Genomic DNA, 23,766 nt, shown 5'->3' with positions numbered 1-23,766 from the left:
GTCCTCTCTATCACCGCTCTTGTGGAGGCGTGGTTCCTATTATAACGCTGCTCTGCCTCTGTTCTTGGGTGGCGGAGAGGTGTCATAAGCCACCTCTTCAATGGATAGCCCCTGTCACCCAGCAGCCATCCATCCAGTTGGGCCCGGCACCTGGGAGTGTCTCAGGATGTATGCGTCATGGGAGCTGCCAGGGTACCTTGCACAGACTTGCAGAATCTGCATCCTGGACGTTCATGGAGTAAATCCCTTCCTGTTGACAAAGGCAGCCGGCTGACCCGCTGGCGCCTTGATGGCCACATGTGTGCAGTCGATGGCACCCTGGACACGGGAGAACCCGGCAGTCGCTGCAAAGCCTCTGGTTGCTCAGCCTGGCTGGCCTCATCCAAACAGAAATGAATCAATGTCATTACCCGCCTGAACAGAGCGTTTGTAAGCAGCTTGACGCAACTGTGGACAGCTGATTGGGAGACTCCACAAAGATCTGCCACTGATCCCTGGAAAGAGCCGGATGCACAGAAGTTGAGGGTCACTGTGACCTTCAGAGCCACTAGCATGGAGTGTCCACCCACATAGTTGGAGCTGACCTCAGGCCCAATTGTCTGACAAATGGAGGTGACTGTCTCCCTGGAGAAGCAGAGCCTCCTTCGGCATTGCGCCTTGGACATATGGAGGTAGCTGCATCGCCGCCTGTAAACCCTAGCAGCAGGATAGTGGAGTCTTCTGCAGCCCCTTCCGCCTTGGACTACCTGCTGGCCCTGTGCCCCTTGTGCCTGCGCCTCTTCTCCCACAGGTCCCTCCCCTGGAAGCTGCACTGGGACACCTGGCCTCTGCTCTCTTCTGCCCCTCTCTTCCTCCTCAGAGATGGTACCTCCAGCAGAGACCACAATCCCCATTACCAGGGTAACAGGAGGTTGTCTGATACCTGGAAAGGTCCACATGGTCAGCATCCTCCTGGGGCCTTGGAGACACCAATGAGTCCTGAAATGAAGCCTAGAAATGCTAAGAATTATGCTTAAAATGGAGACGAAGCTGCCATGTTCAAATAAGCAAACTATCTCCTGAACTCCTCGCTACTCACACTGGCAATGCTGCTGACCCTTTTTATCCTGCCCTTGGGTGAGGTTTTGCAAAATCTGGGCTGCCCGTCTGCCCATTCGACGAGCGCAAAATCGTACGGGCAACATAAAATCAGGTTCAATTGGGTTTTTAATGGCTTTAAGTGGCCTCTTAATTGATGGCGGGCGCAGCTCCGACACCCGCATGGACTTGCCAACCTGAAGATTGCGCGCGTGTGAGATGACGTCGGGATGCTCGTCCTACGTCTTCTCGTGCTATTTTCGCCCAATCGGGTTGGGCGCACGCCAGCCCACGAGGCGTTAAATTCTGCCCTTGATCTACTTGGCCAGCTCATTCTCAAGAACCAGGTTCAGCAATACCTCCTTTCTTGCTGGAAAGAAAACATGCTGCTGTAGAAAACGCTCCTACCCCAGTCTATATTCGGGTAATTAAAGTCCCCCATTACAACCACTTTCTCATTTTTGCACTTCTCTGTAATATCTTTGCAAATTTGTTCCTCTACATCCTTCCCACAAGTTTATGATCTACAGACTAAACCGAGCAATGTAACTACACCTTTTTTGTTCCTTAGCTGTAGCCTAATAGATTCTGTCCTTGACTTCTCTGGGACATCCTCTTTCTCCAGAACTGCAATGCTCTCCTTAACCAATCCCACACCTCCCCCTTTTCATCCTTTCCTAACTTTCCTGAACACCTTGTATCCAGGAATATTTAACATCCAGTCTTGCCCTTCTTTGATCCGAGTTTCCTTTATAGGCACAACATCATATTTCCACATGGCCGTCTGCGCTTGTAACTCCCCAATCTCACTTAACACACACTGTGCATCCACATACATGCACAGTAACCTTGATTTAGACTTTATTACTTTATCCTTTATTCTGACCCCACCTATTAGCTTACAATACCCTATTCTAGTGCTATCTATCCCAGTATCCTGTCCCATCCTAGATGAGTCAAATCTTCCTCCAACTAAACAGTGTGATGAATAAAGTCTATTGTTTTCAGGTACAGCTTCCACTCTCTTCCCACTGACATAATTCCCTCTCCCTAACAGCCACCTCTCTGGCTATACAAAACATTGAGTTCAACAATTTTAGATCATGAACTCTCTCCTCCATCCCCAACCCCTTTCCGATTTTCCCCCTCCTTTTTGTTTTTTTCCAATAACTTATATAGATTTTTCTTTTCCCACCTACTTCCATTATTTTTAAGTGTACATTGTTTTATCTCTACCTTTTAGCCTATTTCGATCCCTTCCCCCCACCCCACCCCCACTAGGGCTATCTGTACCTTGCTCGTCCTGCTTTCTACCCTTAATTAGCACATTCCTTAGATAATATCATCACCTTCAACACCTCTTTGTCCTTTTGTCTATGACATCTTTCGGTTATCTCCACCGATCACGGCCCTCTATCCAGCTCTACCTGTCCCACCCCCCTTAAACCAGCTTATATTTCACCTCTCTTCTATTTTTCCTTAGTTCTGTTGAAGAGTCATTCAGACTCGAAATGTTAACTGTGCTCCTCTCCGCAGATGCTGCCAGACCTGCTGAGTTTTTCCAGGTATTTTTGTTTTTGTTTTGGATTTCCAGCATCCGCAGTTTTTTTGCTTTTAAACAAAACATCAGTTTCCTGGTCAGCCCAATACTGAGCTTTAATCTCCTTAAAACATGTCAAACTGGTTTAAAATTTGTAAAAAAATAATGGGTCTTCATTTTCTCTATCCAATTTCTTTTGCCAATTGTCCCTTTTCACCCTTAGCTGTCGTTTTATTCTTTCTGGACAAGCAAAGTTCTGGTCGATTATTTGCATAATTAACTTGTGCCTTTTAACAATTCTCTTTTACCTGGTTTGCTTTTGCTGAGTCACTTGCTATGAGTAGAGCCTCTGCTGCAACCAGAGCACAGATGAGGTTTTTGTGCACGGTGGTTCGATCTGATTTTGGGACACTGCATGACAAATATTGACTGAATGTAAAAGCAGTATTAACTCAAATGACAGTTATAAATGCAGTGAAGGATATAAAACATATCGTCTTGTGATTGCTTCTATAATCCCTGGGCTTTCGAATTAACTGTAAATAGATGTCAGACTACATTAACAGAATTACCTGGAAAAACTCAGCAGGTCTGGCAGCATCGGCGGAGAAGAAAAGAGTTGACGTTTCGACTCGAAACGTCAACTCTTTTCTTCTCCGCCGATGCTGCCAGACCTGCTGAGTTTTTCCAGGTAATTCTGTTTTTGTTTTGGATTTTCAGCATCCGCAGTAGTTTTTTGTCAGACTACATTCTCTTGCAAGACTGGGTGGTATCGTCTTCTTAATCTGGTAGACAGACTGAGAGAATGATCGAGAATTCTCCTCATCCGCTTGATCAAACAATTGTTCTGTAGGTGTCTCAACCAGTTCCCAGCAGATGCCACCCATATAGCACAGAGCTGCTACCACTCAATAGTTACTGGCAACTTCATTGGGAGGAAGTACAAAGTTTCCCATTTCCCAGCAATGCACCCCTCGTTGTTCCACACGCACAAAATAAATCACCACCAGTCAAATAAACTTTAGCAAGTCAGTTCCTCGCGCTCTACCAACACGCTACCCCAAGCGTGGTGGACACTCCATTTGGGGAGCAATTCTGGGAAATTTCCTGGCTTCCGTTAATGGGGTTCACCAGCCATTGATTGGTAATGGATGCAGGCCGGTGAGTACACCAGCAGAAGCGCCTGGTCCCATACTGCTTGATTGATACATTATATTGTCCACACTTACACTTGTTAAAAGTGCACACTTAAATAAAAATGCATGTAAACCGCTGCAACACAGATACTTGCAGGTGCATAGCATATATGAATTACCAGAAAATAAGAAAAGAGAATACTAACCCCACCACTGAGAATAGAATCAGTGTGATCACCAACGCACAGAGAGATATAGTGCAGCCAATCAGTGTTAAATTCATAAGGACAGCTTCTTCATGAGAGCTTCTCTAGAAACAGGGTGTATAATTTTTTTTGATCAAAAAAACTGTAACAGTATCAGTGATCATAATTATAACCTAAAGATGAGTATCATCATAGTGACTCCGACAATAGGGACTGAACCTATCAAATGGACTTCCCTGGCATTTACAATGTAGCTGTGATGTTACAAACTGGGTTCATATACTACACAACAAAACTTGGTTCAGAACGGGTTACGTGAGAAAGCTATTAAAATGATTATAATGATTAAGTACAGTAGTCACACTAAGATTTTTTTCCTACAAATGTATAGGTATTTACATAAGAAAAACATTTTCTACAAAAACAGATAAAATGTTATTACTTTGTGATTTTACCTTCACTTCGTAAAGTTGGAAAAGCAAAGCAAAATTTGTAGTGTGATTGCAAAAACAAGCTGTTGATTCAAGCTCGGATCTTACTACTCTGCAGCCATCTGTAGACCAGCCTCCGCCTTTTTCTGGCCTGTCAGTGTACAATTGAATACATTGGTGATATACATTCAAATGCACCTTCTTAAAATATTTTAACAATTTGGCATAAAAACATCTTTTAACAAATGTGCTCACAAAGCTATGATGGAGTGCGAGGTTAAAGAAATTAACCTAATACTGTTTTAATTCTTCATTCTGAAACAATTCGCAATGATAATCCAGGCGCTGGACCAGTGTTAACTCATTTTTACATCCTGATTTGACAATATTCAATTACAGCCTATCCTATATTGAAATAATGACTAATTAATGGTTACTCATTGTTACAGATCGAATCACCCATGATGTGTAAATCTGTTTCAAGTTACGGACATATAAATATAAATGCGATAACAACTTGCGTTGGCATCTTTAAAGAGAACAGATGAGCCAATAGCCTGAATCTTCTGGTCGGGGTGGGGGGATGGGCCCTGATCGCCGAAGACATCACCGCGCGTCATTCCGATTTGCAGTTTGGCGGGCACACACCGGAGTTCGCTACGCACCCGCCAAACTGTCAAAGGCTTATTAAGGCCATTTAAAATATCAATTACAATAATTAACGGGGCTGCCCGTCCAACCTTAAGGTTGGGGGGGCGGGGGGGGCAGGTGAAGAGCCCAGGCGGCCTTCGCCTTTATCATGGAACCTCATCCACGGGCGGGCCTTAATTGGTCCGCCCGTGTAAAATGGCAGCGAAAATTCTCCTCAGTGTTTCAGACAGAAATCTTTCATAGAGTGAGAGCTATGGTTCGGTTGGTAGGACACTCACTTCACCTCATACCAATTTTAGGTAGGCACCTGAGATATCTGCAAAGCCACCTTTACCACAGTAGCACCTGTAAACCAGGCACGAATCAGGCGTGGGTCACAATGCCTTAAAGCTGATCTTTTTCACCCCTGCTTTCTGCCTCTTTTAACATTCGAACTGACTAATGTAATGCTGTAAACTTTGTTACTATTATTATTAAAACATTGATTTTTCCTGTGTTGATAAATGTGGGATACTCACCTCAAACTAAAATTCCAGAAGACACAGATTGAATCAACAGCAAGAGAAGGAACAGTCTAAAGGGGAAAAAAAGAAACTTAACTGAATATTGGATAATTCAACAGATGTAACTCTGAAGTACTGGAGGTCACAACGACTTTCCAGTTTTTTATTGTTACTCCTGCTGTAAATAGCACTTTTGTGTTTTCTCCATTTGCAATGCAAGTTAAATGTTGCCTAAGCCTGTAACTGCAGCTCAAATATTCTTCTAAACATTCCAAATGCTCCATGCTCTCCCTTCTCATGTTTACCTCTGCCACCTCACTGAATCGAAATAAAAATGTATTAAAATGTATCAAAACTTGAAGAGATTCTTCTCTCTGCATTCCCAACTCTCCGTCCTCACTTCCTCTTACAGTCTACAGGTTTTGAAGGCCCAGGTTTCGTTTTACCTGACCGTTATTTTGTGCTTTATGAGGGGCGAATTTTCCTGGTCTGCCAACTGGGTGTCCTGGATTGACTGGGCCCAGTGAATGTGAGAAAATGGGGTGAGGAGGAGTGCATGAGCTGGATTTACTGTCCCCCACTGTCAGCAGGCTTGAAGGAAGAGGGGCACCTTAAATCCAGCTGGCACTGTACCTGCCGTAGTTTTACCAGTCATGGAGTGGCCATTGAGCAGCCCACCTACCCATGGACCAATTGGGGCTCTTAAATAGGCAATTAATGCCAGGCAGGAAAGGCCCACGCCAATTGGCCAGCCCAGTAGGTCTCCTTGCGAGTGCAGGGGGTGGGCTGGGGAGAGGGTCTCTTTCTAATGGGTCCCACTGGTCCATCGGATTGCCCCGCCTACCAAGGTGTAACCAGCCTCCCACGACCCCCAGGCTCCCTCCCGCCCTGGCCTTCCCCACCGTTCCCCTCACCAGAGCCTGCCAGTTTGGCCCTGGCGACACCCCAGGCCCTTCTTGTTTGGCTGGACCCACGTGCAGCTCTCCTCCTCTCGGCCTTGCCGCATCACTGGCAGCGGCCGCCTGTCCCGCTGGCAATGCCAGAGCTGGAGAGCCTCCAACCTCCGATTGGCCGGCGGCTCTCCGAGGCGGGACTTCCTGTTTCTGAGCGGTGGTAATCCCGCCTCAGCTTAATGAACAGCCAATCTGCCATTTATTGGCTGTAGGGCAGCTGTTCCAATTGCTGACGGTCACTTGGATAACTTCAAGGTAATCAGGCAGAGTCAACATGGCTTTGTGAGAGGGAAATTATGCTTAGCCAATTCATTGGCGCTCTTTGAAGAAGTAACATGTGGATAAAGGAGGTGTACTGCACTTAGAGTTCCAAAAGGCATTTGATAAAGTGCCACATCAAAGGTTATTGCGGAAGATAAAAGCGCATGGTGTAGGGGGTAACATATTGGCACAGATAGAAGATTGGCTAGCTAAGAGGGAACAGACAGTAGGCATTAAAGGGTCATTTTCTGGTTGGCAAGATGTAATGAGTGGTGTGCCACAGGGGTCAGTGCTGGGGCCTCAACTTTTTAGAATTTATTGAAATGACTTGGATGAAGGGTCCGAAGGAGTGGTTGCTAAATTTACTGATGATACAAAGATAGGTAGGAAAGTAAGTTGTGAAGAAGACATATGGAGGCTACAAGGGGATATAGATAGGTTAAGTGAGTGGGCAAAGATCTGGCAAATGGAGAATGGAGAAAATGTGAAACTGACCATTTGGGCAGGAAGAATAAAAAAGAAACGTAGTATCTGAAAGGTGAAAGATTGCCGGGCTCTGAGATTCAGGGGATCTTGGTGTCCCAGTGCACGAATCACAAAACGTTAGTATGCGGGTACAGCAAATAATTAGAAAAGCTAATAGAATGTTATTGTTTATTGCGAGGGGGATTGAATATAAAAGTAGGGAGGTTATGCTTCAGCCATATAAGGCATTGGTGAGACCACATTTGGTGTACTGTGTACATTATTGGTCTCCTTATTTAAGGAAGGACGTAAATGTGCTGGAAGTAGTTCAGAGAAGGATAACTAGACTAATATATGGAATGGGAGGGTTGTCTTATGAGGAAATGTTGGACAAGCTTGGCTTGCATCTACTGGAGTTTAGAAGAGTAAGAGGTGATTTGATTGAAACATATAGGCCTGAATTTTTAGGTCGTCGGATTTAGCGCGCAATTGGTGGGCCCGGGACTGGCCGGGAAATGAACCCCCAACTATAATAGGCCCCCGACTGTGATTTCAGGCTAGCTGGCCAATTAACAGCCAGCCAGCTTCAAACGTGCGCTGAAATGTTCAGCGCTGCTGGGGTGGGGACAGGAAGAGGGCGGGAGACGATGTCACCGCGGGCAGGGGTGAGAGAGAGCTGCGAGAGAGCTCTCTGAAGGCAGGGAGCTGCCTCAGGGACCTGCAGACCTGCAAATGATGAAATGAAGCTGCAAAAAAATGTCCCACGCACCACAATCAAGTACCTGAAAGCATACCTCATATAAATGCTGTCCACAGATATTTATTTTTATTTTATTTCACAATGGAGACTTCATTCCCCTCCCCCACCCTTGGATGAGGTTTGATGAAAAATGTGAAGGCCACCTGGCCGATTTACCCGTTCGCTAACTGTTAAGGTTGGACGGGCCACGAAAAATCACAGAGAGTTGCACCGGCGATGGGTTTACTTGTCTGCTTCATGGTCGGTCGGCGCGCTTCCAACTTTTGCGTGCACCCGCTGAGTGAAATATCACGTGAGTGCGCGATGACGTCGGGATGCTCACCCAGGGACGTCTCATGCGATTTTACCCTCGATCAGGCCACAGGGCCTAAAACTCCACCCATAAGGTCCTGAGGGAACTTGGAAGGTGGTTGTGGAAAGGATATTTCCTCTTGTGGGGGGAACCTAGAACTAGGGGGTCACTGTTTGAAAATAAAGGGTCGCCCATTAAAGACAGAGATGAGGAGAATTTATTTTTTTGTCTCAGAGGATAGTAAGTCTTCGGAACTCTCTTCTTCAAAGGGAAGCAGAGCCTGAATCTTTTTAAGGCAGATTTAGATAGATTGTTAATGGGCAAGGGGGTGAAAGGCTATCGGGGGGTAGGTGGGAATATGGGGTTGAGGTTACAATCAGGTCAGCCAATGATTTGATTGAATGGTAGAGTAGGCTCGAGGGGCCGAGTGGCCTACTCTGGCTCCTAATTCATATGTTCGTATGAAAGATGGGAGGAGGCTCGAATGGAGCATTAACACAGGCAATGGGCTGTTTGGGGTGAATGGCCTGTTTCTGTGCCATACGTTCTTTGTGACCTACTACACCCTGGTGTTCCAGGGCACAGGAGCAGGCCCAAGTTAATCTATTCCACCTCAGTTTCTCATCTTCTAATCTCAAGGTCAATGATGTCTTGCACTGTGGATCTTGGTCTTTCAATCAGGCTTTTCATTAAAATAAAAACAGACAATTTATACCTGAATTTAGAAAATTATGTAGCATTAAAAAGATAAGAAAATAGGAAAGAGGAGAAGATGACCATATAGCTCCTCGAGCCTACTCTACCGTTGAATATGATCGTGGCTGATCTTCTGCCTCGACCCCACTTTCTTACCCACTCCCCATTGGCCTTGATTCCTTGAGACACCAAAAATCTGACTCAGTCTGAAATATATTAAACAATGGAGCATCCACAAACCTCTGGGGTAAAGAATTCCAAAAATTAACAACACTTTGATAAAGAAATTTCTCCTCGTCTCAGTCCTAAGTGACTGACCCCTTATCCTAAGACTATGCCCCGGTGTTCTAGGATCCCCAGCCAGGAAAAACAATGCCTACCCTGAAAAACTCCTTCAGGATCTTGCATGTTTCAACGTGATCACCTCTCATTCTTCTAAGTTCCAGAGAGGATAGGCCCAGTTTACTTAGCCTCTTATCGTAGGACAATCTTTTCACCCCAGGAACCAAACTAGTGAACCTTCTCTCTACCATCTCCTATGAAAGTTCTGATTTTATTAGTGTCATGTAATACTTATGTGAAACATTGCAATAGACAGAACAGGGAAGTAAGGGAGAGCCTTGTTTTAATATCTTGTCCTCAGGATGGCACTTCTGACAATGCAACATTCCTTCAATACCACACTGGAGTTCCTAGAGTATGAACCCAAATCCAGGGACATTTCAGCCCAAAACATTCTAAGTCAGAGGCAGCAGCATTACTGGCTGAGTTAAGCTGACAACACAGGTGCAAGTTGCTAGTTAAAAAGAAACACACATTACTCGACATACTTAGTTGACTTCAATGCAGTGATCAGCAGTAAAGGACCAGCTCCTACCTTTACTCTGTGTTGCAGCGTGTACTGTGTAGGTGTGCTGACTGCCCGGCCCCCTTGAAACACAGTTGATGAAATAATTGCTGATGCAACCTGCGTTCCTACATGTCTGTGGACAGCACGGAGAACATCAAAATGGACTCAAAGCACCATGAGTTTTGAAGGTTTAAAGTATCTCAAATCTTCATCAAAAACCATACTATCGTTATCAATATTATATGCAGTGCGGAACATTAAAAAGTTGATATCATTATATTATTGTTTACAGATTTAATTCTAAATACATGAAATGGTAAAATAAAAATAACTCGCCTTAGAATTTACATATATTTTACACCTGGCTAATTAACGAAACTATCAGAATGCTTAAGTTACAAAACCATATTACTAAGAAATTCATGTAAGTAATGTTTCCTTTTGGCTGATGTGCAGTGTCCACACGCCACTTGTAGATATGGCCCACATACCCAAGTCCTGCATAGCTCAGAATGAGGTACAAGTTTAACAGTATATCACACAAAGCTACTTCCATATCTAACATCAAAACACATCAGACCACAGACAGAGTTAAATGGTACTTCAACCAATAATTCAGAGCAAAACTCTATAGCACTGCCACAGCGAGTCCAACTCCATGTTTGAATCCCTGCAATCAGGCTTCCTTCTTGACACAGCTCTTATAAAAGTTACAAATATATCCTATGTGACCAACAAAGCTAAACCATCCCTCCTTGTCCTGCTTGACCGATTTTAATGTGGTCGACCACATCTCCTCTCCCAAAGCCTCTCGATCATTGCCCAGCAGGGATTGCACTCGCCTGGTTCCATTCATCGCTAATTGTAGCCAGGGAATTACCTACAATTGCTTCTCTTCCACCCACCCACCCGCCCACCCCCACCCCCTGCATTGTTATCTCTGGTTTTCACAAAGGATTTTCCCTTGGCCTCCTCCTGTTCCTCATCTACATGCTGCCCCTCAGCAACATCTTCCAGAACATAGCATTACATTCCATAAACACACAAAACACCCAGGTCTATCTCAGCACCACCTCTCTCAGTCCTTCACTGTCTCTAAATTGTTAGGCTGTTTATCCAACTTGCAATACAGAATGAGTAGAAATTTCCTCCAACTAAATATCAGGAATATCAATTCTTTATTATATCATTATCTTTGGTCCCAGCAACAAGCTCTCTTCCTTAGCTACTGACTCCATCCCTCTCCTTGGTAACTATCTGAGGCTGAACCAGACACAACCTTGGAATCATATCTGACCTCGAGATGAACTATCAGCCACATAGCCACAACATCACCAAGACTGCTTATTCCCATCTCTGTAACATCACCCACCCCTGCCTCAGCTCAGCTATTGCTGAAACTGTTACTCATGTCTCTGTTGCTGAAACATGACTAGTCCAATATACTCCTGGCCAGCCTCACACATTATACCTGTCATAAACTTGAGGTCATTCAGGACCCTGCTGCCCCAGTCCTAACTCATGCCAACTCCCATTCATCCTTCATCCCTGCGCTCAGAGACCTAGACTGGCTCCCATCTCAATTTTAAGTCTTATCCTTGCTTTCAAATCTTTCCATGGATAGATCCCACCCTACCTCCAAAACCTTGTTTGATCCCATCATCTTCTGAGATCTCTGTGCTCCTAAAATTCTTGTCTCTTGAGTGCCCCTCATTTTAATGGCTCCAACAATGGTGGCTTTGGTGAGTCAGGAGGTGAGTTACTCGCTGCAGGATTCCTAGCCTCTGACCTGCTCTCATAGCCACGGCATTTATGTGGCTGGTCCAGTTCAGTTTCTGGTCAATGGTAACCCGCAGGATGTTGCTCGGCGATGGTAATGCCATTGAATGTCAAAGGGGAATGGTTAGATTCTCTCTTGTTGGAGATGGTCATTACCTGGCACTTGCCTGACTTAGAGGGGTGTCCAATCCAGGGTGGGTGGGGGGCAGTAAAAGCAGGTAAGCTTGATCCAGCAGGTAAGTAGAAAGACACCAGGTGGATCCAGCAGTCCTCACCACCACATACCGCACCCCACCTCCACACCCCAATCCCCTTTAACTGCTGGATTAAATTTAAAACAGAGATTTATTCTGAAACAGCAGCCGAAAAATATTTAAAGGACCAATCGACCTCTTAGAAGTAGGTTAGTTATCCATCCCTCATCCATCTTCATTAAAACTGGAAGAGGCTGGATTCAAGGTGGAATGGGTTTGACATTTCTAACAATTTAATATCGCACCCAGCCAAAACCCCAAAATTTTGGGGGTTAAATTGCCCTCAGCATGTCTAACAGAATCACAGAATCTCACAGTGCAGAAGAAGCCCTTCGGCCCATCGAGTCTGCATCGACACGTGAGAAACACCTGACCTACCTGCCTAATCCCATTGACCAGCACTTGGCACATAGCCTTGAGTGTTAAGACGTGCCAAGTGTTCATCCAGGTACTTTTTAAAGGATGTGAGGCAACCCGCCTCCACCACCATTTCCCAGGCAGCACATTCCAGACCGTCACCACCCTCTGGGTAAAAAGGTTTTTCCTCACATCCCCCCTAAACCTCCTGCCCCTCACCTTGAACTTATGTCCCCTCGTGACTGACCCTTCAACTAAGGGGAACAGCTGCTCCCTATCCACCCTGTCCATGCCCCTTACAATCTTGTACACCTCGATCAAGTCACCCCTCAGTCTTCTCTGCTCCAATGAAAACAACTCAAGTCTATCCAACCTCTCTTCATAACTTAAATGTTTCATCTCAGGCAACATCCTGGTGAATCTCCTCTGCACCCCCTCCAGTGCAATCACATCCTTCCTATAATGTGGCGACCAGAACTGCACACAGTACTCCAGCTGTGGCCTCACCAAGGTTCTATACAACTCCAACATGACCTCCCTACTTTTGTAATCTATGCATCGATTGATAAAGGCAAGTGTCCCATATGCCTTTTTCACCACCCCACTAACATGCCACTCTGCTTTCAGAGATCTATGGACACACACACCAAGGTCCCTTTGTTCCTCAGAACTTCCTAGTGTCATGCCATTCATTGAATACTTCCTTGTCAACATATTGTTATTTGTAACCAGCACACTAATTTATAGTCTACATCTCAAAATGCATTGGAATATTCACAGCCAGTCTTTTTTATCAAAACTTATGAGATGAATATGATGCTGGAATATCTCAATATGACCCAGAACATAAATCCTGTTTTATGTTTTCAGTGACATAAATACATTTCAGGTGGACAAGCTGAAGATAGATACTTAAAGTAAAAGCAAAATAATGCGGATGCTGCAAATCCAAAACAAAAACAAAAATACCGGGAAAGACTCAGCAGGTCTGACAGCATCTGCGGAGAGGAACACAGTTAATGTTTCGAGTCCAAATGACTCTTCATCAGAACAAAGAAATATAGAATTGAGGTGGAATATAAGCTGGTTGAAGGGGGGTGAGACAGGTAGAGCTGGGTAGAGGGCTAGTGATAGGTGGAGGCAAAGGAGAGATTGCCAAAGGTGTCATAAACAAAAGGACAAAGGGGTGTTGACGGTGGTGATATTAGCTGAGGAATGTGCTAAAGATGACATTAAGGGTAGAAAGCAGGACAAGCAAGATAGCCCTAGTTGGGGTGGGGTGGGGGGATGGGATCGAAATAGGCTAAAAGGTAGAGATAAAACAATGGATGAAAATACATTTAAAAATAATGGAAATAGGTGGGGAAAGAAAATATATATAAAAATATTAAAAATTATAAATTATTGGAAAAAGGGGAAAATACTTATTTTCACTCACTTAAATCCTTCATCAAAAACTGTTTCCAACAAACCATTAGTGTCCCATGTGCCATTTCCTAGCAGACTGTAAAGAGTGCCATACCAGGTGTTCACAAGTGTAGCTGTTGCTAAACCTGTATGTATTATAGGTATAAGAGGAGAACAGTAAGTTTTAATTTACTTTGTTTGAAAATCCTAATTTGATCTACCAATATTTGTATAGTTTAATTATGTTTCACAAAGTACTTTTCCTTATTATTATGATACGTCATTTTCTGCTGCGCTGCGAGTGTTGGGCGACTGTTGGGAGTCCCTGGGGAGTTGCAGCCTGCAGGTTCGCAACGCCATTCGCATGCTGAATACAGTTTCATTGTAACTGAGGTCTTCCTGCTTGATAAAAGCAAAAAACTGCGGATGCTGGAAATCCAAAACAAAAACAGAAACAGAAATACCTGGAAAAACTCAGCAGGTCTGGCAGCATCGGCAGAGAAGAGGCACAGTTGACTTTTCGAGTCCTCATGACCCTTCAACAGAACTAAGTAAAAATAGGATAGGGGTGAAATATAAGCTGGTTTAAGGCGGGGGGTTGTTGGGACAAGCAGCCAGTAATAGGTGGGGATAACAAAAAGCTGTCACAGACAAAAGAACAAAGAGGTACTTCCTTCCGGACTGAATATTGAGTTCAACAATTTTAGATCTTGAACTCTCTCCTCCATCCCCACCCCCTTTCCGTTTCTTCCCCCTCCTTTTTGTTTTTTCCAATAATTTATATAGATTTTTCTTTTCCCACCTATTTCCATTATTTTTAAATGTATTTCCACCCATTGTTTTTTTCTACCTTTTAGCATTCCCCCACCCCCACTAGAGCTATCTGTACCTTATCTGTCCTGTCTTCTACTCTTAATTAGCACATTCCTTTAGATAATATCACCACCATCAACACCTCTTTGTCCTTTTGTCTGTGACATCTTTTGGTTATCCCCACCTATCACTGGCTGCTTGTCCCAACAACCCCCCCACTTAAACCAGTTTATATTTCACCCCTTTCCTATTTTTACTTAGTTCTGCTGAAGGGTCATGAGGACTCGAAACGTTAAATGTGCTCTCCTCCGCCGATGCTGCCAGACCTGCTGAGTTTTTCCAGGTATTTCTCTTCCTGCTTGATATGGCTTAATTCTACAATGCACTTAACAACTGAGCATATATTTATTTAAATAAAGCCTGAGGGCAACAGTGCTGATGGCCATCAAGATAAAAGCAGGGCATCACAGCATGAGCCAGCAAGAGCAAGTCTATGGGAGAACAGGGTCAGAGACCAACAGGTAAAAGAAAGGAGCCAATGGGAGATACAGAGAGCAAACCTAAGAGAAAACAGTGCTGAAGACTAACACATAAAAGCAAAGTATCAGGGAGAGAAAAAGCCTAAGGGGAAACAGCGCTGGAGACCAACAAGTAAAACTAATGGCAGGGAGAGAGAAAAATCAAGGTGTGAGGCAGGTAGGTGATTGGTTGTTCAGAGAGTGGACCTGAATGAGTTTGGGGGGTGGAGCAGCAAAGTGTAGTGAGTATGCCAGGGAGTGAGGCTTCTCCCACAATAAGGAAATGTCCCTAATTCCCCAGTAATCATCAATGCATGCCAAACATGAGGCAGGCCAGTACACTTAGTTCTCTGACTAAGTTCTCTGGCTAAGCTAGTCCCAACCAATAACAATGATGCACACAGGAACAACATGAAACCAACGTAATGTGAAATATTTACAAGTGAGATTTAAATTTGAATCCCCTGGGATGAGATGGTTGCCCTATGATGAGAGGCTGAGTAAATTGGGCTTATATTCTCTGGAGTTTACAGGCAATCTCATTGAAACCTACAAAATTCTGAAGGGGCTTGATAGGGTGGATGTTGAGAGGTCACTTTCACTGGTCGGGGAATCTAAAACACAGGGGCCACAGTCTAGGGATACGGAGCCGATCATTTAGGGTGAGATGAGGAGAAATTTCTTCATTCAGAGGGTTGTGAAACTTTGGAATTCTCTACCCCAGAGGGTTGTGAATGCTCCATTGTTTAATACATTTAAGGCTGGGATAGACAGATTTTTGGTCTTTCAGAGAACTAAGGGGTATAAGGAGTGAGCGGGAAAATGGAGATGGAGCCCGAGATCAGCCATGATCATATTGGGATGGTGGAGCAGGTTCGACCGGCCATGTAGACTACTCCTGCTCCAATTTCTGGCCTTCCTGTGTTCTTCAAAAATAACAGTACCACCTTTGTCCTCTCAATGACTCTTAGGTTAATGGCGATGGAGTCGGGCAGGAAAGTTGTGGCCATGATGAAGAGACCCTCCCAGTTTGTCCGGGAAGCTCTTTTATAGCCCGCTCGTACCTGCTGCATTGTCGGCTGGCGGCTGGTTCCAACACTGAATCTACATGGTCACACGTGCCTCCCGTGCCCGCCGCTGGCACTTAACATTTTAATTGCAATGGCGCGGGAAGCAGCGAGAGAGCGGATTCCTGTTCCATCGGGAATGGTGCGCCCCGGGTAAAATTCTGCTCAATGTGTTCAGGAAAGATGGGGGATGATAAAAGGAGGGGGGGTGGCTACAACGATCCAGGAGAATATTTCTGCACTGTAGAGGGAGGATGTCCTGGAGGGATCAAGGACAGAATCTCTTTGGTTAGATTTCAGGAACGATTGATGGAGCATTGTACTACTGACTGTATTTTGTAGGCCACCTACTAGAGGGATAGATATAGAAGAGCAAGTTTGTAGGGGAATTACAGAGGGCTGCAATATCTATCTAGTAGCGATAATGGAGCTCTTTAATTAGCCTAATATAGGTTGAGGTAGTAATGGTGTTAAGGGCAAGGAGCAGGAGCAGTTTCTGAAGTGTGTTCAGGAGAATTTTCTTGATCAGTATGTTTCTGGTCCAACAAGGGATTGCTGGATCTGTTCCTGGGGGATGAGGAGCATCAAGTGTCAATCGGGGAACTTTCAGGGAACAGTGATCACTGTGTCATCACTGCTTACGCATGGAAAAGGACAACAAGCAATCCAGAGTAAAAATAATTAGTTGGAGAAGGGTCAATTTCAATGAGGCGAGAACGGACCCGGCCCAGATAAATTGAATCAAATATCGGCAGACAAAACAGAACTTTAAAGAAGAGATGATTCAGATAATCAAGGTATATTCCCACAAGGGGGAATAGTAGGATTATTAAAGCCAGGGCTCCCTGGATAACAAGGGAGATGGAGCTTAGGATTGAGCAGAAAAAGGGGGTGTTATTGCCAGGTGGCAGGTTGACAATGTAAGTGACAACCAGGCTGAATATAGAAAGTTCAGAGGAGATGTGAAAAAGGAAATCAGAGAGGCAAAGAGAGTATGAGAAGTGACTAGCAGCTAACATAAAAAGGAATCCAGAAGTCTTCCGTAAGTATATAAATGGTAAAAGGGTAGTAAAAGAGGGGGGCGTAGGGTTAATTAGGGACCAAAGAGGGGAAGTACATTTGGAGACAGAGGGCATAGCTGAGGTACTAATTGTTTTTTTTTAATCCGTTCTGGAATGTGAGTATTGCTGGCAAATCCAGTATTTATTACCCACCCCTAATTGCCCTTGAGAAGATACACTTTGCATCTACTTTTACCAAGGAAGATGCCACTAAAGTCATAATGAAAGAGACAGTTGAGACACTAGATGGGCTAAAAATTGGTAAGTGGCGTTAGAAGGGTTGTACTTGAAGTGGATAAGCCACCAGGACCAGATTAGATACAGCAGGGGATGCTAAAGGAGGTAGGCATGGAAATTGTAGAGGCATTGTCCACAATCTTCCAATCCTCCTTAGATACAGGGGCAGTGTCAGAGGGCTGGAGAATTGCAAAGGCTACACCCTTGCTCAAAACAGGCTGTAAAGATAAACCCAGGCCAGTCATTCTAACCTCGGTGATTGGAAAGCTTTCAAAGACGATAATCTGGGTCAAGATTATCAATTGGACAAGTGCGGAGTCATTAGGGAAAACCAGGATGTGTTTGTTAAAAGCAATTCGTATTTAATTAACTTGGTTGAGTTTTTTGATGAGGTAACAGAGATGATTGATCAGGGTAATGCAGTTGATATGGGCTTCCAAAATGTGTTTGATAAAGTGCTACATAATAGACTTGCCATCAAAATTGAATCCTATGGAATAACAGGGAAAGTGGCAGCATGGATTGAAACTTGCCTGAGTAACAGGGAAATGAGAGCAGTGGTGAAAGGTTGTCTTATGGACAGTAGGAAGCTATACAGTGGGGTCTTCAGACGTTGGTACCAGGACCACTGCTTTTCTTATTCTATATTAATGGCTTAGACTTGGATTTACAGGGCACAATTTCAAAATTTGCAGATGACACAAAACGTGAAGGTAGTGTGAACTGTGAGGAGGATAACGATAGACTTCATGGGGTCAGAGACATGCTGGTAGAATGGATGGACAAGTGGCAGATGAAATTTAATGCAGAGATGTGTGAAGTGACACATTTTAATAGGGAGAACAAGGAGAGACAATATAAATTGAAAGGAACAATTCTAAGGAGGGGGCAGAAACAGAGAGGTCTTAGAAGGTGTATGTGCATAAATTGTTGTAGGTGGCACAGCAGGTTCACAAAGTCATAAAAAAGGCATAAAGGATCCTGGGCTTTATAAATTGAAGCATAGAGTACAAAAGCAAGGAAATTCTGGTGAACCTTTAGAAAACACTGGTTTGGCCTTAACTGGAGTACTGCGTCCAATTCTGGGCCCTGCACTTTAGGAAGGGTGTGAAAGCTTTGGAGAGGGTGAAAAAAAGACTTACAGCAATAGTTCCATCAATAAGAGACTTCAGTTATGTGGCCAGATTGGGAAATCTGGGCTTGTTCTCCTTAGAAGATTGAGAGGTGATTTGATAGAATTGTTTAAAATCATGTGGGGTCTGGACAGAGTAGATAGGGAGAAACTGTTGCCTTTGGCAGAAGGGTTGAGAACCCATGGGGACACTGATTTAAGCAAGTTGGCAAAAGGACCAACTTCGACATGAGGAAAAGCTTTTTTTTAACCTAGCACATGGATTGGATCTGAAATGTACTACCTGAGAGTGTGGTGGAAGCAGATACATTCGAGGCTTACATAGAGGTACTAAATAAGCAACTGAAGAGAAAAAAATTGTGGAGCAATGGGGAAAAAGTGGGGGAGTGGAATTGGCTGAGTGGCTCTTGCAGAGAGCCAGGACATGATGGACCAAATGGCCTCCTCCTGTGCTGTAACCACCCTATGATTCCATGAACTTCAATACACATATCCCAGAAGTTAATTCCTTTAGGGAAGTATTATAGTTTAAAGTTGTGACAGCCTCACAGGCGTACAAAATTGTGGATAGAAAAGAATCTGGTCTTGTGGTTGAAGAACTGAGACGAGGGCTGGGATTTGCCAGCCCCGCTGTGGTGGGACCTCCTGCGGGTGATATGACGGCCCAGCCAAAAGTCCATTGGCCTTCGGGGGGGGGTACTGGATGATTCTAGTGACAGGTGGGGCCAGAAACTCCTGCCCAAGCACTCAAGGTCTTTCACAAAAGAGCAAGACAGGCTATTTTTTTCTTATTGAGAAACCAAAATGAATGGCTAATAGTTTAGGACACTACCAAAGTTGAAAAGAGAAAAATAGAAGATGGCATAAACCAGGAAGTTTTTATTAAGAAATGCTAAGCTTGGGTTTTAGAAGCTCCCAGGTTGCAGCAGGGTTGGAAGATGGGGGAAGGCAAGAGGTTCCACATTTTTGAGGAATTGGGAAAGAATGACTCCAATTATATGAAGAATCGTTACTCAATGCAATAGAAATGTTGGAAGGAGATTAGGTTGGACGAGATTTGGAGAAGAAAAATCAGAGAAACACAGATCATTGTAATTTTTGATAACCCAATTGCTAAAGCCTAAACCAAAATAAACGTATTTGGCAGGATTTTGAGGTACAAATAACTGCGAGGCCAACAATGTTCATTTTCGAAATATAAATTCAACAGCAATTTCCAGTGACCGCACATGCACAGTTAAATATGGAAATCAGGTGTTTGAGATGCCCTGCTCCTCCAAAAGCTAACTGAGACTGGTATCTCACTGGAACACTCACCATTAAAATATATGGAGCAGCGAAATGTTGCTGTACTTACCCAACATATACACACTAAACTCACCAGAAAAAAGTAAGGATCTGTCCATTCTAGGGTAAATAAAATTGAACCAAAATGGTAAGACTTAATTACTTACAAACAGCCTCTCTGGCACTGAAAATTAACTTTAACAAGCATGGAGTTTCATTCCTTCAGGTTTAATTAGTCTTGGTGACTTAAATTTGTTTTTAAATTTACTTTTTCTTTTGGTTTCTTTAATTTACCATAAGTTCCAGTGCAAAATCTCATAGAAAGTCTGTGGGCAAATACAGGGCCAGGGTTTTCCCATTGGTGAGCGGGGGGGGGGCGAGGCCCGCTCGCCGACACGTAAAATGACGCGCGGTGATGTCGGGCAGAACTCCCGACGTCACCGCGCCCCATTTAAATTTTCAGGAAGGAGGGGGCTCAGCAAAATCAGCTCTGCGCCCGCCGACCTGTCAATGGTCAATTGAGGCCATTGACAGAGTCATTAAAGTAATTAATGGACCTGCCCGTCCAACCTTAAGGTTGGCGGGCAGGCCAGGAGCCCTGGCGGGCATTAGAAAAAGCATGAAACCTCATCCATGGGCGGGATGAGGTTTCATGTAGGTTTTTAAAAATTTAATTGAACTTTATTTAAAAGTTATGGACATGTCCCAACTCATGTGACATTGTCACATGAGGGGACATGTCAGGGAATTTCTTTTTCTATTTTTAATATTTTTTATTGCAGAGCCGATCTCCCTGAGGCAGCACTTTGCTCTTTCGTGCGCATGCACGTAGTGCTTTCGTGCGGATGTCACGCTGGGCGGGCCTTAACTGGCCTGCCCAGGTAAAATGGTGGCGCGCCTCCACATGCCCGCTCCTCAACTCCCCCCTCGACAGGGGGCGGTGGGGGGGGAAATTCTGTCCCACTGTTTCTTTGCCTCTGAGGCAAATCTGGTCCATAATTTCAGTACTAGTATCATGGTGAGGTTCCCAAAATATTGTTGCGAGATTTGACCTAATTATCTGACAATCCTCAAACTTTTTCTGCTCCGAACCTAAAGTCCAAACTCATTCAACACTTACTTCCTGTAGAATATCATTTACACACATTGAAGTTCTCATGACAGGAGGCAAACTGCTCAAGGGAAATATTAAAGTGTCAGAAAACTTATTTTAATACATTTTTGCATTAAATTTAACTAACGCCAAGCATATTTCTGCCCATAAAACAGCACACACTATGAGCAATACTTCCCTCTTTGTTGGAGTCTTTCAATTGCTTCTTTAGGAAGTCCTATTTGATCAGCTGATTTGTTGTTTATATCACTCATATAAACGTCAATGCCATTTGTAAAACTGCTGAGTACCTTTTGTCTGATTTCAAGTTCTGCAAAATACAGTGGAAATAATAAATGCAATGATTTGACTCAACTGAACTGATTTAGCTGAACTAAATCCTGAGTTTTGATATAGAATTCCCAACCAGCTGCGGTTGCCATACCCTGGTCTGACAGGAGTGACTGCTGTCAGATTTATTTACAGTATGTTACAGACAATGGGGATAAATTTAAATTTGTAGGATGATATAAAATGGGAGAAATGGGCTTAAAAATCCACATTACACCATATCTGACTGAAGTCAATGGAAAGGAGAAATCGAATGAGGTTTACACTGGACACTAGATTCAATACTGAAATAGTTAATGTTACCCCTGATGCACACAGCAATGTAGAAATCCAGCTTTATTGTTGCCATTTTTGAAATATTTAATTGGCTTTCTTTTAACTTTTTTTTTCTCTCTTTAAATATTTATGTGCATCAAGGTGAGGGATATTAATGTTTGGGAACATTCCCTTTTTTCAGGTGACCTGGGCAGGTTCAAGCACTGCCAAATGCAAAATAAACCACCCAAAAGTGGGCCTCAGCCCTGCCAGTGCAGTTTCTTTCCCATTTCAAACATATTTCTGAGTCATTATAGTGCCAGCTGGTCTTCTCCTCAACCAGTTGTCCCTCCCCTCCACAGATGGGATTGTCACCGAATACTCAACCACCAACAACATGGGGTCACAATGAGCAAACAGTGAGCCGGACCGGTCACATAAATGAAGAAATTCTACTGGGAGGAGGTGAGATGACCAACATGGTCTATATCGACCTGTCTGAGCTCCAGCCCCTCAGGAGACTCAAGTTCTCACAACAGGTCACTGCAGCCTCCTGGAGCGAGACCTCCTCCCCAGTGGAATAGGTCGCACACATTGTCCATGGCTGATAAGGTACTTGTGACTGGTGGGCAAATCACTAAAGTCAAGTTCCCGACCCACAAATAGTCCATCCGTTCTGGCAGGGCCAAAGGTGAGCAGATTCTGTCTTCTATTTAAATAATGCTAACAAATTTATCCTGTGTTTTGACCATGGTTGACTCCATGGTCTTAAATTTTTGGATATTAGGGGCAACATGGAGAGAAAGCGGGAACATGGCGTTGAGATAGAGGATCAGCCATGATCGTACTGATTGGTGGAGCATGCTCGAAGGGCCGAATGGCCTACTCCTGCTCCTAGTTTCTATGTTTCCAGAAGTAGGTGCTCAAAACTGTGGCCTAAACAATGATTTGTAAAGGTTTACCATTACATTTCTGCTTCTGTATATTGCAACCCTATTTATACAACCTAGGATGCCATGTTTATTTTTACAACTTTATAATCTTTGCTTCCCTGTTTTAAAATATTAAGCTCAAGGAGCTTTACAAGGATGAGCAATGGGTTCGTGAAATATCAGGTGCGTATTTCCATGTTGTTGAAAGGATTTTACTTTATGGGTTATGATGTTTTTCTTTTCATCTAATATCTGAAGAATGACCAGTGTTTAAATATTTTCTCCGGGTGATCCTTGACATTATACTTACTGATGTTTTTGCTTCTAATGACTATATTTTCTTGGTCAGAAGTAAGCAGTCTGTTCAGGTTTTGCACCATTCTGTCAACACCATAAACTACTGCCATTGGACCCTGAACAATCTAAGATCAAAGATTATCAAACATCAATACATTGCAAGGACTTTATAAAACAATGCAATTTTCAGGTATTTATTTAAAAAAAACACACCTATTTTGTAAACTATTTTTCCACTTCTGTTAGGCTTCCTATCAATTCTCAGGCAAGGAGGCAAATAGATAAACTCCTTTTCAAACTTTGCCAATGCACCCCTCTAATCACCGGAGAGTCATGAATGAGTGGCCTTCAGTTTACAGTATGTCTCCCTGTTAGCAGCTCCGGGACATCCAATTTAGCCACCATAAAGAGTTATGTGTGAAAATTCTATTAACCTGTGGGCTAATGCACAGATAGACTAAAGTAATATCCAATAGGCTGTATTTTTAATTGTAAATTATTATGGTGCTTCAATTCTGTGAAGAATTAGGAATGCCACTAATAGATGAGAAATTTATATAGGTTTTTAATTATCTGCCTTTTTACCCAAGTATAGGTTGAATAATTAGTACAATTGAAACTAATTAATTGGTATTCCATAATAATCATCTCGTATGGTTAACTTAAGCAGATATACTGGATGCACATTGCTCATTTGAAATAATGATTAAGCTTAAGTATTTCACATAACATAATTGCTCTAAGTAATTGTTATAGATTTTTATTTATATTTGTTCAAAGTTCAAATAAATGACACTTGTTAAAATATTTTATGTACCTGTAAGCTAACACAACAAATTTAATTTCCCTGGATAATTTATCAGTCAGGTATCAATTCTAATTATAAATAACGATACACGATACAATTGGGAACTGAGGAACTCTTTTTGAGCCCACATAAAGATAATGAAACCACAGGCAGTAAGTCCAAAAATGATTTTTTTATATATATTTCAGATTTTATTCTATATGTGCAATTAGTATCTTAATTGGTACATGATCATCATCAGTGCTGCTCAATAAATTAAGAGAGACAATGCCATTTAGACACCTCATAAAATTGGCA

The 23,766-nt window shown here is 43.4% G+C and overlaps 1 protein-coding gene across 1 annotated transcript in view; it reads right to left on the bottom strand.

Moving 5' to 3' along the window:
* adgrd2 (adhesion G protein-coupled receptor D2) overlaps window positions 1–23,766 on the bottom strand; it is a 191,064-nt gene that overhangs the window by 141,883 nt on the left and 25,415 nt on the right. Inside the window, exons 8-16 of the mRNA XM_078551262.1 lie at window positions 22,675–22,786; window positions 21,022–21,157; window positions 19,804–19,853; window positions 13,650–13,764; window positions 9,849–9,954; window positions 5,560–5,615; window positions 4,415–4,541; window positions 3,960–4,063; window positions 2,926–3,028 (exon numbers count right to left, since the gene is read on the bottom strand). Of these exons, the coding sequence (XP_078407388.1) occupies window positions 2,926–3,028; window positions 3,960–4,063; window positions 4,415–4,541; window positions 5,560–5,615; window positions 9,849–9,954; window positions 13,650–13,764; window positions 19,804–19,853; window positions 21,022–21,157; window positions 22,675–22,786 (909 nt within the window). The remainder of the gene's footprint in view (window positions 1–2,925; window positions 3,029–3,959; window positions 4,064–4,414; window positions 4,542–5,559; window positions 5,616–9,848; window positions 9,955–13,649; window positions 13,765–19,803; window positions 19,854–21,021; window positions 21,158–22,674; window positions 22,787–23,766) is intronic.

Source organism: Cetorhinus maximus, chromosome 10, assembly GCF_964194155.1.
Source record: "Cetorhinus maximus chromosome 10, sCetMax3.hap1.1, whole genome shotgun sequence".
In the NCBI taxonomy this organism is placed as follows: domain Eukaryota; kingdom Metazoa; phylum Chordata; class Chondrichthyes; order Lamniformes; family Cetorhinidae; genus Cetorhinus; species Cetorhinus maximus.
Note: the sequence above shows the minus strand (reverse complement) of the source record. Positions and strands in the feature narration are given on the sequence as shown.